Genomic DNA, 18,387 nt, shown 5'->3' with positions numbered 1-18,387 from the left:
GAGAATGACTACCACAACCAGGTATAAAAGTGACTGTATTTGAAATCACAAGCAGTTTCAAGCTGCATCTACTAGGTGAGAGACCATCAACCTGTTTCTGAGGGTGACCGTGACTGAAAAAGGGTACAGTGTAGTCTCTGCTCAGCAGAGTTTCTATGCAGAATGGCTAATTTTCATCAAGCCGGGATTTACAAGAAACAGCTTTAGACCAAGAGTCCCCCACAAAAAAACGCCACTAATAACTTATGCAAATCCAGTCAGTCATAGGTAAGGTCCTACAAAATTGTTTCTCCTTTTGTGACCTTGATAACTTCTTAAGAAGGTTATCTAAATATCAAGGGTTTTTTTACCTCAGTACTTAAAATTCCAGAATGTATGAAATCAGAAAGCCATACAAACCTGTCAATTTTGCTCATTTTGAGAGCTCGTATTTCCCAAATACACACTTCTCTTCTCAGATCCCATTGATATGTGCAGGAAATTTGCATTCTTCTTTTGAATGGGAGGCAGTGAAGGAAAAGAGCCAAGGCATTGCCATGCTACCCAGACCTGCACTATCTGCTGCAGAAGACCCCCATCAGCACAGCACAACTCAGCAGCACAGCAGACACATGCCCCTTTGTGGTCTCTTATTTCTGTATAGCGGAATTTCTTGTGAAGCTAAAACAATTTGGATGCTGTGGAAATGAACTAATCAAACTATTTTTTTGCTAGAGTTTCTCACCACTGCTAAGTTTTTGGGTTGGGTGATTTTTTCTCCCCTCTACTACATTTTCTATTTAAAAGACCACACTATTTTCTTTTGCTATTAAATTCTCTCAAACAGTAATTTTCATAGATAGATGATGAAAATAATACAGAATTCCACTCTATTCTCCAAAAAGTTCTTTTAAATTATGATTTCCATGCCTTTTTAATAGGTAACCTAGGCAGGAAAAGCAGTGATGCCATTTACATTCTTAGCAAAACAGAGAATGGCAAAAAAGAAGCCATAGACATCACATACAACTTTAATAGACACAACTCTATTAAAAATATGACAATCTTGACCATTCCAAGAATTACAGAGAAGTTATATGTAGCAGGGCAGCCAAGCAGATTTTCTTAAGACTAGAAATAAATCAAGCATATTTTTAAAGAACACATTATCATATGGTTGACGAGAACGTCTCCTTTTGCACAAGAGAGTGTGAGATCATACTTGACTACATTACATACAAATATTAACTGTAAAATAACTGTATTAATAGCTTCTAAAGGCTTCTGCTTTTCCCAGTATTTTCCCACTGCTACTAGATAAGAAACACTGGGCCTTCCCATGAAACATTCCAAAAGCAATGTGAAACAAAGTCTTTAAGGTTTGTAAGACATTTTTATTTTGTTAAAAATATTTTTTAGGCTTTTACATTTTCAGCTGCTTGTAAAGTTCAATAAAAATTAAAGACATAAAAAGGCAGGAATTTGCATTTATTTCTAATCAAATGAGATTCATGAGTACTTCTTAAAAAATAACACCATATTCAACCCTGCAGAGGTTGGTTGGTGCTTGCCAGTCTTACATGCACAAGGACATATATGTGCAGAGTGGATTCACCATTTGTGCAGGTAACAAGCACTTTCCTTGATACAACATCAGGGTAAAAGCTAAAATAACATTATCATCATGAAAGTGTTAAAAATACTAAAATTTCAGTCACATGTTCAATTTGGCACTTCATATTTTTGCTATCATAACAAGATTGATAACATTAAGTAGGAAAGGTTGTAAGTTAAAGTAATTTATTCAAATCTGCAAGTATGGCTTCAGCCACCAACATCTTGACACACCTCTTCAAACCAAGCATTCGGTGCATCTTAGCATTATTTTAAACCAGGGTGCCACTTTTAACTTCTCACATGTAAATGACACCCATATTTTAAGCCTTGCCTCATCTGTTAGTGTATTACTAGTGTTCACTAAAATGTAACTTGCAGTATAACTTTTTTCTTTATTCTAGTCCAAGCTGTCATTAGCTTTTGCATTAGTTTGAACAACACTACATTACACATCTCATGACCCGTTACAACTTTAGTGTTTACTGCAATGTTTGTAGAATATTGCTTCTGTATGAAATGCAAATTGTTGAGATACATAAGGCATGTCAAAGCTCTGAAAAGCAGGTTATTTTTAGAGAGGAATCCCTCCTGTTCTCAGACAGAGAAGAGCTGCTGGCCACCAGCAGCCCCTGAGCAGCATTGCATTCCCTTCCCTTCTACTACAGCTGCAAACTTTTTGTCACCCTTCCACTTGGGCTGCAACAGCCATGACAAAAAAGAAGCTACTCAAGTCTCAGAGCTGAGCACAATAGCAAGACCTGTCACTTGAAATGCTGACTACATTAACTGAACCATCTGTAATTCACTGGTGACAGTTTCACTGCAAATTGCATGTACATATTTAAATTAATTATATCCTATTTTAAACTATGTTTCAAGTTGAATCCCAGAAATAAACCAAAAATGTTGAAATCCAACACAGTGAGAACTGAAACAGTTCTTATGAAATGGTATTCAGATAACTTGAAGCCCTTTGCAATTACCAGCCCTGCAAGGAAGAGGTTCTCTCAAGCACAAGGACACCTATTCTTAGACTAAGAGACCAAGAACCATTGCTATGCCATGTGCAGCTACCACGTCCCCAAGGGCTTCCACTCACAGCAGTCCAATTCTGTTTCCCACTATCTGAAATGCAGAATCAGATGAAGATTTGAGAAACTATCAAAGAGGATTATTGGAGGCTTCGACTACACCCACCCACAACAGAAGCAGCTGTGAGTGCCAACAACTTTGACTCTGCTTAAATTCAATGGTTTAGTTACAAATATTCCCCTCTTTCTGTAGAATGTGAACAAGGGAGCACATTAAGTCTGTCAGGACACAAAATACATTGTCCTCTACCAGTAAACTGCTGCACTAATGTAGTTTTCTCTTAAGACAAGTATTATATCAAATTTTAAAGTGGATGTGAAGCTTTATAAAAAAGTTATCACTGATGTATGCATTAAGACAAAGCATACACTACTGCCTCAGCTTTTCTTCATTCAAGAAGACATAGCAAAGCTGTTTCTATTTGGCTTTTTGTTACTTGTTCACAGCCTTCCTGCTCTGCCTGCACTGTGGTATTTAAACATTGCCTTGCTTTTCTCTTAGACTTTGCCAAAACACTCCTCAGGATCTCAACAGAAGAAGGTAGAACTGCTCTGGGGAATAGAAATGTGCCCCAATTAAGAGATTAGCACTTACAGGTCACCAACTTCACTGCTAGAACCAAATCAACAGGAAATGAGAATGAAAACAATTTTTCTCAGCGTAAGACCTTATGCTCATCTCTTTTCTTACAGCTGCTTAGTTGTGGGGTGAAGTTGCAGCACGGAGTAATTGCATTCACAGTTTTAGATGAAAACATCTCAATTCTGAGCACTGACAGTCACAAAAAAAACCACTGAAGTGAAATAAAAGGAGTAGAAAGGAGACACAGCCTCACTCTACCCTCAAAACCTGTCTGAAGCTCTATGAAACTCAGAGGACAGTTAAAGTACATTTCTCTCCTTTTCAATAAGATACTCAAGAAGCACCTCAGCATTTAGGAAAAATAGGCTTAGGTGTGGACAAACTCTTCATCAAGTTGTTGACAAAGGTAGGGAAACCATTAAAACCTATTCTTTTGAAAGCATCCAACGATGCATTAATATCAACATAACCCATCACACTGAAGCATCTTACAAATGTTGTGACAATTACATATAGGTACAACTTTCCCAGCTTTATTTCTAGAAAAATTCCTTTCCACAGTAACTGACCAAAAAACCCAAAAGCTTTTCAGCTCCTCTCTAGATACACGCTGTGCCTTGATTATATAAAGTTTCTAACGCTCATTTACCACGTCACAGTAAACTAAAACAGACTTTAAAAGACACAGTTAAGAAGGAACTGAAAACAGGACATCTTCACGAACAAGAGAAACTCAAAAAACCTGTGTTGACAGCAACAGGAAAGCTGAAATAAGAAAAAGGCTACAAACAGATAATAACTGAAAAAAAACAGGTTGAAATATTTAACAACATGAAGATAGAGTGGAAACATAATAAGCTACACTACTATCCTAAATCTTTACAAGTGATAACACTGCTGAAGTGGCAGGGAAGGAAGAAGAAAGGTAGAAAACTGTGTGCATTTTTAGGTGTGATTTACATTTTTTAAAAACTGAATTGCTTTGTAATAACTGCTATACTCTGATCACATTGTACAAGGGAATGCTGATCACACTTCACAAAGAAAAGCTTTGACTTTAACTGGATACTTCTTTACCACTGGAATCAACAAGCCTTCCAGAAAGTCAGATCTTTTATTTAGATAATTGGGGATGAATTCTAGATATTTTACGCATCCTAACGAGACAAGGGGTGTTTTTGCAGCTTTACACGAATTTTGACGAAGTCCAGATGCTAACCTTTGTACTTCAAAAAGTAGTCTGTCTCTTCCTCCTCCTGAATTATTGTCTTGACTTAATGATCTAAGAATTAGTAACAAGCACTCAGCCATATGGCCTTATTTCACAATGCTCAGTCAGCTACACACCTCTTCCATCACTTCTGATATTCCTCAAAAACAAAGTTAATGCCCCATTTGAAGGAATTAGGTGAAGAGGAAAATTTTATATACAAGAGCCAAATGCTATCAGGTATATTTCATAAACAAAAAACAATCCAGTATTCTAAGACCTACTAAGAAACATCAAGCTGCCTCACTTCAGAGATCAGTCAGTGTAACATTCTTTAGAATACACAAAAACTACACGCTGAATTTCTTTGGTTTGAGGTTTCCAGTTGCACTTCAGTGAGGCACAAAAAGCATCTGGAATCATAGCATCCTGTCTTCACTTCAGCTGATTATTCACTTGCGCTCATTTCCTTTTTTAGAAAGCAAACAACATAAGTAAAGCAAAAATGACAATTTGATCAAATGAAGGGATAACGACAGTAAGATTTACTACAGAATCTAAAAACGTAGATAAATGTGACTCTTAGCTATGCTTTAGGTACCTGAAGGATGAGTGTTCACCGTGGACTGACAAGGTGATGGGAGGAGCTGGAGACTGGATGTACATTGACTGCCCAGACGTCTGTGTGCCCTTCCTGATCAGCTTTCCAGTGTTAGGATCATAAAGTCGAACTTCAGGACCAGGTTGAGACTTCGGATGGATGGGTGTTGGATGAAACAGAGCTGTCTGAAATGTGCTGGGTGTATCAGGAAATGTGGCAGGGCTATTTTCTCTGTTAGACGAAGTTCAGAAAAAAATTGCATTAGAAATTTAAATGAGCTATCTAACCAGAACGTAAAAAATGAGCATTCCATTTTTTTCTAAAGCAGAAAAGGGAAATGGTTTGGAAAATCTCTACAGAAACATTTCTTCACCTCATTAAAGTCTCACTGAATTTAAAAGAGAAAACTGCAAATACAAGATACCAACATATTTAAATTATTAAGATATGAATTAGTGTGCCTTAAAAATTGTCTAAACATATAAAGTTACTGAAATAGCTTTCAGGTAGTAACAGCAACCCAATTAGCATAGCATGATAATCTGCATATATGCAACAAAGAGAAAAGCAGGCTATTGTATCAATCTTTGTATTTGCTCTCCAAACTAGCTCTGAGAGAAAATAAACATGTAGTATCAATTTGCAAGTCATCCTAACTAATTTTTTAAAATACTAAGCTGCCTATGATCACCCTGCTGCATTTTAAAAACATAACTTTAGAAGTGTCAGCAGAAACATTCAGAGATTAGTCTGCAGGAATCACCATTATGGCATACTATCCAATTATGATGAAGAGTCACAAAAAAAAAAGGCAAGGAAATTAATTTTTAAAAATCATCAAATAAAACAGCATGTTATGCTCCATGAAAGCTGTGTTATGCTAAAAAAAGATCCAATTAACTTGTTACAAATATTAGAAGTGACACAAAACTGGAGTTTTTACCAGATGCTTTTATGGACGTTTCTGAAGTAGTCTTGTAGCAATAACATGGTAAACCAATTCCAAGTTTACCTACTCTTTTCTTGCTATTTTGAGTTCATTTTACAGGCAAATATTTGCTCAGACTTCATCCCTCCCCTAGTTTATAAGTACTCTGGACCCATAACCATTATTTCAAGCAGCTTCATTAAGGAGAAAATCTTTTCCAAAGTTGCTGCACATACAGGATTAAAGTAAAAGTACTTGCATTAAGATAGATACCTTACTGACTGAAGCCTGGGTGGGGGGGCAGTATGAAGCTAAGATATATTGCATTTGAAACACAGAAGAAGGAAAAATTTTCATGTTTCAGTAAAATGGAAGAGTAAATTAGTAGAGGGAGGAAAACTAACATTCATCTAGACAAAAAACAACGCTTACAAGCCACTGTCCAGGTTTCTACTACAAACTTTGCAGTGTCAGGTCTCTGAGACAAATTAAGCATCCCATGCAAATATTCCAAAGTTTGATTAAAAACCGTCTGATAGTACTTTTTAAAGACTAAGTATTTTAGTCAAGCCATAAGCAGGCTACATGTCTTTTCCTAACTTATAGGGATCCCATGTCTCAACCTAGCGTCCCATTTGATAAATGCCCTCACTTCCACATGTTTCTTCTTTGGTGTCTTCAAGGCCTTACACACACACGTTCTGCCCTCAAAGGACATCTTGCAAGTAGAAAGTAGATCGCTAGCATTGCCAATCACACCAGTATCAGTTTAATACAGAAACCCCAATATGCTGGGCTCCTTCCTGTCTAGACATGGAAGAGAAGATCCTCTCTTAGGCTTGCAAGATGTCAAACAAGTAAGTCAAGAAGCAGAAGCTGGCTTGACAGTACCTTGTCATGAGTTACTTTAGCCATGCCACTATCCTGAAGGGGACTGTTTCTGATAGCCCTCTGACTTCCTCTTTGCTAATAATGTTTTTGGCTGTCTCTTCTATTTACTGTCACCCTAGTGCACTAATTATTTTTTACCTTTTCTCTTTCAGCACTTTCTTATCATCCCGAAACCACCTCTCACTACTTCCTTTCTTCCCGTTTTTGCTCCTATCTTCATGCCATCCAATTCTTCTTAGAATTTTCTATGGTATTTTCTGTTTCTCTTTCTCATCACTACCAAATTTCACCAAAAAAAATGCCATACTTTACCAATTCTTCATGTAGTAGAAGAATGTGCATTTTTTGGTGGCATGAATGATCCTGTGCCTTGATGACACTCCCTATGTTAGCTTACAGATGAACTGAAAAAGGCAACTTCTCCAAATTAAAAGAGCTAACAACAGTAACTGCTAAAGAAAGAAATGTTACCACAAGTTTTCTCCTCACTGTGCTAGTTACTGAACTGTATCCTGATCCCTTGACAGTCTTCAATTTAAGCAGAAGAGAAATGGACAAAAATGGGGAGTTCTTTCATAAAATCCGTAAGAATTGCTATAAATAACTATTGTGAACTTGTCAGAAACCAATTTATTAACAAATCAGCATCACTGTATGAACAACCTATTTTCATGGCCCCTATTCCCTCAGGTTAGCACTTACCTGTGTGTTTTGATGTAGTCATCCTTCAAGGGAAAGAGCTGCTCCTCAACCTTGTCCCAGCGCTCCAGGCAGCTCCACAGCCAATCAGGGTTCACAACGTGGAGGTCCTTGCAGTCCTGAGCTTGCCGAACTTTTTCTGTGCCTATTACAGAGTCAAACATAACATAACAGTGTTCCCAGAAACACAGAAGATAAACCAGTGTGTAGTTAAAACTAAGAACATTTTGTGACCAATTGTACAGGGAAAAAAACGCAACACTCCTCCCCAACCCAACAAAACAGTCACAACTAATAAAAGTGAGAATCTAAGTAAGATGCAGTACCTCAGCCTCAAGCTGGATGAACGTAACTTTCTGAAGAACTGGCACCATGGAAGTAGTCCACTAAGATTTATACAGAAAATCCCTGCATCTTCTCTGCGTGTTCGCCCAACAAACAATACAACTTTTGTATTATATCTCCTTCACTTATATTTGTTAGCAGTCTAACAAGAAGCAGCTTTTCAATGCTGTTGAAGCCTGGCTAACTTATCATACCAGCTTTTTTACACATAGTCCCCTGCTCATACAGCGTGCTACCTTTTAACAGGCTGTCACCCACTCAACCTCCATCTGCCAGAAGTGGAGGCAGAGCAGACAGAAGTCCTTTGTGCCAAAACAGGAACAAAGAATGTGAAGTTAAACATGGAAGGCTAGCATGCAGTCCAGGTGAAACTAACAACAGTGCAGCTTGCAAGAGGTGAACTCAAATTCTGCTCTCTGGGGATGCCAGAACAAGAGAGAAACTCAGTAAAGTTGCTATTAATCTACCAAAAAGCACAAAAATCAGTGCTGTAGTTTAATCCCAGCCGCTCATTGACTCCTCCAACCAACTCTCTCCAACCAGTGGGATGGGGAGGAGAATCAGTGAAAAAACATTAATCCTAGTGAGTTAACAACAACTAATGAAACAAAGTAAAATATAATAATACTAATAATATGAGCCCTTGTCTGTTTTCACACATGTGAAAACAATGAAGCCCCCAGAAAAAAAAAAATTAAAAAAATCAAGTTTCTGAACAAATCTGACAAGGAATCAAGAATGGTAAATTAATTTGACATTTTCATCACAATTCCCTGGAGTTTCATCTTCATCACTGTCATTTAACAACATGATTTTTTACCTGTTTCAATTAAGATGAGTATCTTGAAGTACCCATATTTCTTCACATAATTTGAAGATGAGACAAAGCAGCTAATCTCAAATACTTAATGCACTTTGTACAACTTGAACTACAATCCACTGGGATAGACAGATGAACTGAAATGCACTTGAGGATTGACCTAACTAGTTGGTTAGACGGCTCAGTTTAAGACATCTGTAAATTTAAAAGACTAAATAAACAGAAAGGGCAGGAGATAACTGCCCTTTACCAAACTGCTGAAAGCTTCTGTTTCCCTACCTTTCATCCCCCAAATCCAATGGAATACAGTAGGGCTACATTTTTCTCTAGATACACATGCTTTTTCTTCAATTCAGATTAAAAGAAAAAACAATGTTGTGTGCACAAATATATTTCTTCTTTTTTCAGCTGTAAATGCAAGCAATTGCACAGTTCAGGATGTAAGAGCTATACATACAAAGCTTTACTCCACACTAGTATCATTGCAAAAAAAAAAAAAAGTTAATTTAACAACCCAAGATAAACACAAACACAAAAATAAGTATTTCAAGATACAGCCCTGTCCAAACCTCTAATGATCTGGACATGTAATATTTTAATTTTTGCCATGAAATAAAAATAAAACCACTGTCCAACAAAGATTTAGTGAAAACAATTTTAGAACTGCAACTGTTAAACCCAGCACACCTTTGCAGTTCAAGAGGTTTTAACATAAAACCCTAATGAGAGAGGTCAATGCACTCCCTGAAATCATACATGCCCTGATTTAAGAAATCTGTTTTCCAATTAATTATCAGTTACAAAAGCAACTGAGAGAAATTTCATACAACAGTTGCTGGAAATGAGCCAGTTTACAGTGCCAGAAGGAACTTTGACTAGAGGTATTATTAATATTTAATTAACCTCAGTAGGAACTGTAGAAATACCTGCAGTTAGAAACAGTTATGTATAAAGCTGTATTTAATTTCTACACAGGGTATATTTCAGAGGAAATAAAGCAAAGGTTCTGAAGGAGAATCAATTTAAGAGATCTGGGAGAAAAAGGATTGAAGAAGTTAAAGACTTGGCTTGGACATTACTTTCTTTTGAGAATAAGGGAGAAAAGCAATGATGACATAAGAAAGACAGGTAAGAAGACAGCTGTTATAAAGAGGATGCTAAAATCAGGTTCATAACCATAGGAGTTTCAAGGCAAAAAAAAAAGCAACAAGAGCAAGAAGTCTCGTAGAAGTTTAGATACCTGTGCCTGGTATTAGATACTGAATCAAATATCAGACAGCTGGCAATACTGTCCTGCACATAACAGCTCTGGAGCTGACTGAATGCAATATACAATAGCACACACAACAGTTAACCAGAGCTGGTGATGTGGTTGGACAGATGGGACTATGCTGCTCCTTTTGGACTTCATCAGGGGAAACCTGGACAAAACCATAAAACTGCACCATCACCTCATGTTAAATCTGTGAAATTACATGAGAAGATGGCTTCCTCCAACTGTTTTTCAAACTCATGTTTCTGCACCGATGTCAGGTGTTTCATCTTGATGCCCCTTCCTCCTCACCCCCACATTCTGCATCCCCATACGTCTGATTGTTTTATAGTGGATGTATGCTGAGGAGCTATGTAAATTCTTCTTCTAGTCAACAGGGTTATAACAGAAAACTTAAACATGGAAGCCAAAATGGCACGATTTTGTATGAAGTTGCTACTGGAACTAGGTGGTCTTTACAGCCCAAATGTTCTAGGATTCTATGAAAGTTGGTGACACAAACCCACCTCCCAAGAGTCAAAAGTCTTACCTTTCTCACCTCCACAACATCCAAAGCTTTCTGCATCCTCCCCATTTCTAAAGTGCCTATTGCACACTCCAGCACACTGAAAGCTGCATGAGGGAACACAACTGTGTACTCTTGGGGAGTGCTTCCTATTTCTAGCTGACATATTGACAAATCAAGATTTCACATGTATGATGTACTTAAAGCAAGATTTGGTGAAACACCAAATTTAACCAGGAGAAGAAATAGCATTGTGATACTTAATGTGCTTGCCTTCTCCTCTCCCTTTCCCCACTGTAACTTCTCCTTTTCGAATTAGGCTTATTAAGACAGAACAGCAGAAAGATTTTAATCCAAGCAACAGTACTTCTGATGCAACTAAAAACATCTGAATTACCCAGCTGAGCTGAAAACCACTTAGAGAAAAACTGATTTTCCAGACTACTTTTTTGCATTATTGTCATCTAATCACCTTTCCTTACTTCAAATTCTAAAGTTGTTCCAAAAAATTAAAAAGGCACAGAAGATTTTCCACATGAAGCAACTGGGGCCCAAATCCATCACATCTACTCTCTGATGGATACAGTCTGAAACAGATAATATCAGAAAATGTTATTTTCAAAGCCGAGGAAGGGGCTCATCAATTCTACTTCTGCACTTGTTGAAAACACTGCTCAACCGACTGTGGCCTCTGATTCATTCTCAGCCATGAGAAATTCTGTGTGTGTACTCAAGGCTGTGCCATGACTAACCAAAGCACACGACAGGAAGAGACCACCAGTGGCACTTGCAGAACTCTCTCCTGATTCCAACACACCAAAATCTACATACCCTTATGGTAGTTTGCAACCAGGCCGCCAGACATTGCTTGGAAAACCTGATCACTAGAAGTTTATTTCTCCTCAGATGGTCTTTACGTACAGATTTTGATTTACAATCAAATCCTGAAGCTCTTCTGCAAGAAGTCCAGCCTAAGACAAGTGATGGACGTGCTGTTCTGAGGCTATGCCTAAAGTTCAGGTTTAACTCTGCACTGTGCTTTAGCAACAAAAGCAAGAGGCTTATCTGGTCAGTGGCCAAGTTTAGAGCAACGCTTAACTGGATTTTTTTTTAAAGACACAGCCCTTGAACATATTTTTCAAGAAAAAATGCTGTTGACACATCACAGGTGTAGGAAATACCATGGACTCAAATATATTTTGAAAAATAAAAGAAAAATTCAGGGCCAAACCTGACGTATTTTTATTCCTACCACACTACAATAATTTTTGAGAGATATGAACAGCTTTATCCCCCAGAAAAAACTCCATACAGAAATCAATTACAGTGTCTTTCATCTGTTCAGGAAGGAACATAACAAGGCTTATGAAATAGTGTGATAACTGCTTAGCCAAGTGTGTACACAGCTATAACAACTCATCCTACAGTGCAGTTTACTGATGCTTAAAGCAAACAGCAGATGTTTCAAAAACTGAAGCAAGATTTATGCAGCACATAGACAAGTGGAAAGGACTATGGGGTAGCCTTTTCTCAGTCACTCAGATTTATGAAAGCTGATTACATTATGCAAAAGTCCTGTATTTTCCAGTAATCCAAGTAGATAATATTTTCTGCGCTATGTAATGAAAAAAGTTCTAATTTTTTACAAGAATAAAGAGTTATTTTATTTCAGAATTCAGAGTACCTGTGTCTACAGGGAAATAAGCTGCCTATCTGCAGAGACAGATACAAGTAGATATAAGAATAAAAGAAATTAAAATTATTTACTCTAATAGGCTGGGAAGAATGCTGTAAAAACAACCTAAAATGGTTTTCAGTAGTTGTTCATTTCAATGCACCAAGTTATGATGATGTCACTCTGCAGGGGAATCCCCATCACTTCAAGACCTAAGGGGTAACTATTTCACACTGGCTTCTCCCATTTTACATCCTCTGCCAAATTCTTCCTTTGCCTTCAAAATGAGAAAGCTAATAGTAATTATTCCCCAAACACTGCTGCAGATTAAGTATATGCCATTCCTTACATCTCAGCTAATGCAAAGTAAACATACACATTTAGCTGCTTGTTAAGTGTCCCAAGTCCGCCACTGTTAGTAGTGTCACCCAGAAAGACTGAACTAACTTTTCACAAGCACATTAAAAAAAGAAAAAAAGATAAATGTATAGATAACAACGTTGCCTGGTCTCACCTCATTGACTTCTGAAAAAAACTCAAGAAGGGACATGCTTTTGTTTCCCCTTTTCACCAGCAACTAGACATCAAGCAGGCTTCAGATGTTTGCCATGGGAGCCAGAGACACAATGTATGGCTTACTGTCAGCAAGAGGCTTGTAAGAATTTGCTCTCTAACCATGCAAGAATCACTATGAAAATCACATTGACAGATGAATTATCACAAATCCAGCTGTGACAGAACAAAATTTATATCCTTAAAATCTCTGATTAAGAAGTTTTTCATGAAATTAGAACGATGCAGCATAACTACATCCACCTAACCAGAGGTGAGTATAATAGTCTCCAGTTGAAGAAAAACCAAAACCCCATCACAAAACCAGAACCAGTCAATCCACAAGGATCTTACAAAGAGTTATTGGAAAATATAGTTTTTCTCACTTGAAATCCCTCTATTTCATTGCCATTGCTACAGAAATAATTATTAAGTGATGATTAAAGATGACAACAGAATTGCCCATTAGGCAGAAATGATTGCAAATTTACCTCATCTAGAATTAGTGCAATATGCAATTTAATAAAAAAAAAAAAGGTGAAAATAGTTTTTCATATTCAGATGTACTTTAGTGTATGATTCACTAAAAACGTGCAGGTGGCAAGTAATTTACCTATAAAAATAGAACACAAGGATGCATAGATGCATCTACATAAACACACAACCCTCAAACTGTACATTCCAAAAACAAACTAAAAAGTCTACTGTTTCTCATTATCATATGATGTGTACCTTAATATGTTTCTCAACACTTTTAACTCCAGAGAAAGGTGTATGTTTGGGAGGGTCTCATTTACATTCATCCTATCAATTTTACCCCATCACACAATAATAGTTGCATCTGATGTATAACTACATTCAGAAGTCATCTAGTTTAAGATAAATAAAGCAACTTTCAAATGAAGCATTTTAAGATTTGAAACTGGAAAAACATCTCATATTGACAGCTATTATGTCTCCAATGAAGTATGATCAACTTGCATAATTCCTTGCTGAAATAAGTATTATTATTCGCAAAGTTTTAAAACAGCTGTTCAGCAACTGTAGTAAAACAACAGAGTCCCAAACTAATGTATCCATTGATTTCAAAACTTTTTATCACATCTTCACAACCCAGAATCCCAGCTAATCTCAATGCATCTAAATCCATCTCCTGAGTTTTAGGCTGTTTTTACTACTAAAATGTCTACCTCCATTTATATAATATGCTTTTACTACTTAATTGCCTCTTGACATACGCCCTTTCTGCACTTAAGGTCATACACACTTTTACGGAAAGTACCCTCTCTTTAAAATACAAGCCAATGAAACCAAGCTGCTTCTTATGTACTAAAACATCACATAAATAGCAGTCAACAAAAAAATCCAATAGGTGGCAGATAATGTATTTCTTTGCTTATGACATCTAAGCATGTCCTAAAAGTACCTGTAAGTTTTAGATGCTTTAAAAGATGCAGTTTTGCTTTTGGATTTCATGCGTTTGATTATCAGATATTTAGATTCCATGTAATTTCAAAAGGCCAACAATGAGGGAATCAAGGCTCAGGGTGCACCCCAAAAAAAAGGGTGCTAGAAGCTAAAGCTGCTGACCTGTTAGGTCCTCTACAGCAGCTACCAATGGTACACTGCTATCCATAACAGCTATGAAAAAACAGGCAGCTTTGTCAAACACAAACCAGAAGTTACGCTAAACTCTCTTACATCTCTTTTGACAAAAAAGTACAGGTTAAGCACAATGCAGTGACAGGGTATTAGCAGTCTTAAAATAATTTGAATTCCATACCAAGGGAAACTGAACCATGAGAAGTGAATGTGAGAAATGGAGAAAGAGAGCACTGCTATACCTTTATAGCAAGCCCACCATAAACTTTTCTTTGACACAAATATTAAGTTTCTATTCAACAACTTTGACTCTTTGAGTATTACTATCACCAATTCTTAACAAAAAACTGAGACATGACACGTTACATCAGAGGGTATTTAGTGGGTCCTACTTTAAAAGCCACATTTGAGTAAAAAGAATAGAAAAATCCTTGCAAAAAGGCTGCTAAATTGTTTTAGGAAGAATCTTTCCTTTGATTTCAATGCTAATCTCAGTTACATTAAAGTCTGTAGATTATACAAAAAAGAGCTCAAGGCATGAACTGTAACAGACTAAAAGCTGCTGGAGAATTCAAGTCTCAAATACCTACCTGTCCTTGCTGCAATGAGATGTGTTGCTTTATCAGGATCATCAGCACTCAGTACAAGATTCTTCACAATTTTAGCTCCAAGTGCTGTGGCATGATAGTGTTCCCGTGTCTTTTCAATAGGGAAGTTCGTTGGGTAAAGTCCGCTAAATATTATGGTTACATCTGCCAACACTTTACTTTTTAGTTCTGGTACTATTTTTCTGATGTCTGGAATTTCCTCAATCTCTTTTTTCAGGTATTTATCATACTTTGTGTAATAATCAGTGTGAACTCGCACAAGGATCTCCTCAAGGTATATTAAATGGTCGTCGTCATCTGTATCATCATCTTCCTCTTCCTCCTCCATGCTCTGGTCTAAGGACTCACCCATTGTAATTCCAGACTGTTCACTAATCTGAGATTCTGTTTCAGCTTCTTTCTTGTCTCCAGACCCATTTCCTAAATCACAAAGGCTTTCTTGTTCACTTTCCTCTTGTGCTTCAAGATCAATTTTGTCCTGGATATTTTCACTAGGTAAAGACTGTGTGTCCCCAGAATGGTTCACCAGACCATCCTTTTTATCACTCACATCAGTGCAACTCTCATGCTGCAAATTTTCATCCTGCAGAGGCTGTTTGGATTTCTTCCAGCTTCTCTTTTCCTCATTCTCACTGTCCGATACAGAAGTGGATGACTTTTTGGTATCCAATCCATCGTCACTTTCACTGTCACTAGACAGTTCAAAGTCCAAGTCATTTGTTGTCTTCTCTTGCATTTGCTGCTTCTCTGTAACGGCTGAATCAACTTGTTCTGAAAGCATCTGAGATTCTTTTGTATTTGCCAAATCATCAGTGACCTCACTGTCCATTTTGTGATCAGTGCTATCACTTAAGGAGTCCTGGACATTAACTTTATCATGAGAGTTCACATCCCCATCAGATGTTTCACTGCTTACAGAAGTACTTCCATTTGCAGCGCAAGTGTCCTTTGCAGTTTTCTTGAGACCGTTACTGTGCTCTTCTACACCTATAACATTCTTTATTTCTTCAACATCTTTTGCTGAAATCACTGCTGTATCCAATGCTTCGGGTTTTGTAGAGTGGTTTGCTAAGACATGGGCAAGAAAGAAAACATATACGTATTTTCCCTTTTTTCTTTTTTTAAGGTTAATCAAAATTTAATTTTCTTTGACCTTAAACACAGAGTTTACATATGGACTTAGACTACATTATGCTAGGAAGTGACCACTAGGCTTTTCAAAGTTGTTAAAATCCTCTAACCTAACAAACATTACTTTTGTAAAAAAGTTAATTAAGCAGCTTCTTTTTTTTCTTTAAATCACAGGTCCTAAGTAATTATTTGTTAATTCTGCAAGCATTAAAGGATTTATCTTGTAGTCGAAGTTTTATGATTACATCTTAGGGAATGAAAATAAACAGGGGGGAGAAACAGGAGCAGAATTTGCTTTGTGAGATCCTAATCCAGAACTACAGTACAAGAACTTCATTTATAAACAGCTATGTCTTTCATATATAATATATATATTTATATATAATTCTCATAACAAAATAACTGTACTTTAGTACTTGAAAAGATATACGTATTTTAGCAACACAAAGATGCCTTTCAAGCTCAATTTATGACTGATGGAATGCAAGTAAAAGGGTAATAGTCAAAAGCAGAAGAAATAGCTTTAGGATGTGTCTGCAGATGTCTGCAGAAGTAGAGAGACAATTAAAGAAATGCAGACACCCAAAACCGGGCACACAAATGTTCACTGGGAACATTGTGTGAGATCACGCTACTTTGCCTCCCTTTTGTGTGCATGTTCCTGCCCTGCAAGCAGCAGCAGGAGTCAACTGTAGAGGTCCCACATCACAGTGACCTGAATGAGGTTGATCATATTATTCCTATTTTTGTATTGGACACTTCTATTTCAACAAGGGAAAGAGAGCAATGTCAGAAGTATTAAATTAAAAAAAAACCTCAAAACCCTTGGCTAAACTGGAAAAAGCCCAGCAATTCTTTCTTATGACATTGGTAATTATTTGGGGGTAAAATGTATTGGAAACACAATCTAGTGATGTGTACTTTCTAAATCCATTATGTGTATTACACTGCTGAGCCTGTTGAACATAAGGTTCTTGTGTCAAATGCCAGAACACCGTGTTCAGTAGGTGCTAAAAATTCACACTAATTTTATTAGCACAATTTAGACCGGGAGGCAAGCAGAGATCAACATTCATTTTCAGCAGTGTGTTGAGGCCAGAGTTTATTACCTATTCCTCCAAGTCCCAAGGGCAAGGAAGGGGACTGAAGAGGAGAAACTTACAGAGAAGAAAAAATCAGCATGTTTTACATGAGGATGTGAGGGAGAAACTGTTCCCCTCTACATATTCTTGAACAGTTTGGTGTATTGCCAAATCGGCTCTCAGCCACAACACTTACTAGGACTCCACTTCTGCGCTGTTTGCTGCCAAAAGGAATGCTCTCAGTAAGAGCAGCCCAGTTTTACCAAGCTACTCACATTTGTGCTATCAACTTCAATAGTCTGGGATTGTCCATCTGAGCACAACTGCAATATTAGTAAGACCACCTCAATGACTTATATCAATCATGTTTGAAAAATGGACAAAGTTATAAACGTGGTTTAAAAACAATCTAATTACCTTTCTTCTTCATTTGCATTTCTCTTGATCCAGGAGGTGCATTAATATCTCCTATCCCCTGAAAGTATACATATTTCTTCACAGTTATCAAATTGGGTGCAAACTTCCAAACATCCTCTCTATCATCAATGATGCAAACCATGGAATCTCCACATGGAAAGAGATCTCTAAGAGACAAAGAAATTAAATTTAGAAATTTATATAGCAATGAAAGCAATTTCTATTGATGCTCTGGTTTACTATGAGCATGATCTGCAGAACATGGAACTTACAAAAAGTCAGCAATATTAAAATTATGGAATTCAAAATACAAACTTTAAACAAATTGAAGTTAGTGAAAAATAGGAAACAGCTCTTTTAAAATCTCTGTCCCAAAGGCTAGAAGCAGAAAACAAGGAACCTCTCCAAGAACAAACCACTTCAACATTTCAGTCTAGTTTTCACTGGTTTTTGACAACCAATAGCCCAAAATCAACTATCACAAGGTCAATACACGACCTATATATAGATAGGAAAAAGACACAAGAAGAGTTTTTAAAGAGTAGATTCACTCAATCCAAGATAAAGGAAACAGAAGTAACTAGTATCACCCATCGCCTAGGAGGAAGAGGAGGTAGAGTACTTAAGATGCATATAAAAAACAGAGCAAGAAAAGAAAAAAAAGCTTCTCATTCACTACAGTCAGGTGTGGAGGGGCAATAATTTTTAGTATTTCATAAAGCTGGATTAAATGTATCTGTCTCAGAAAAAATCTTGGCTTTATACCCTGAAAAAGATC

General features: G+C 37.1%; 1 protein-coding gene across 2 annotated transcripts in view; it reads right to left on the bottom strand.

The window, feature by feature from the left end:
• The window catches only part of CTDP1 (CTD phosphatase subunit 1), a 102,347-nt gene that overhangs the window by 58,019 nt on the left and 25,941 nt on the right, over window positions 1–18,387 (bottom strand). For both annotated transcript variants that reach the window (XM_048295737.1, XM_048295741.1), the window contains exons 7-10: window positions 17,610–17,776; window positions 14,962–16,047; window positions 7,603–7,744; window positions 5,082–5,312 (exon numbers count right to left, since the gene is read on the bottom strand). In XM_048295737.1, the coding sequence (XP_048151694.1) occupies window positions 5,082–5,312; window positions 7,603–7,744; window positions 14,962–16,047; window positions 17,610–17,776 (1,626 nt within the window). The remainder of the gene's footprint in view (window positions 1–5,081; window positions 5,313–7,602; window positions 7,745–14,961; window positions 16,048–17,609; window positions 17,777–18,387) is intronic.

This window comes from Corvus hawaiiensis, chromosome 1 (assembly GCF_020740725.1).
Source record: "Corvus hawaiiensis isolate bCorHaw1 chromosome 1, bCorHaw1.pri.cur, whole genome shotgun sequence".
NCBI lineage: Eukaryota > Metazoa > Chordata > Aves > Passeriformes > Corvidae > Corvus > Corvus hawaiiensis.
Note: the sequence above shows the minus strand (reverse complement) of the source record. Positions and strands in the feature narration are given on the sequence as shown.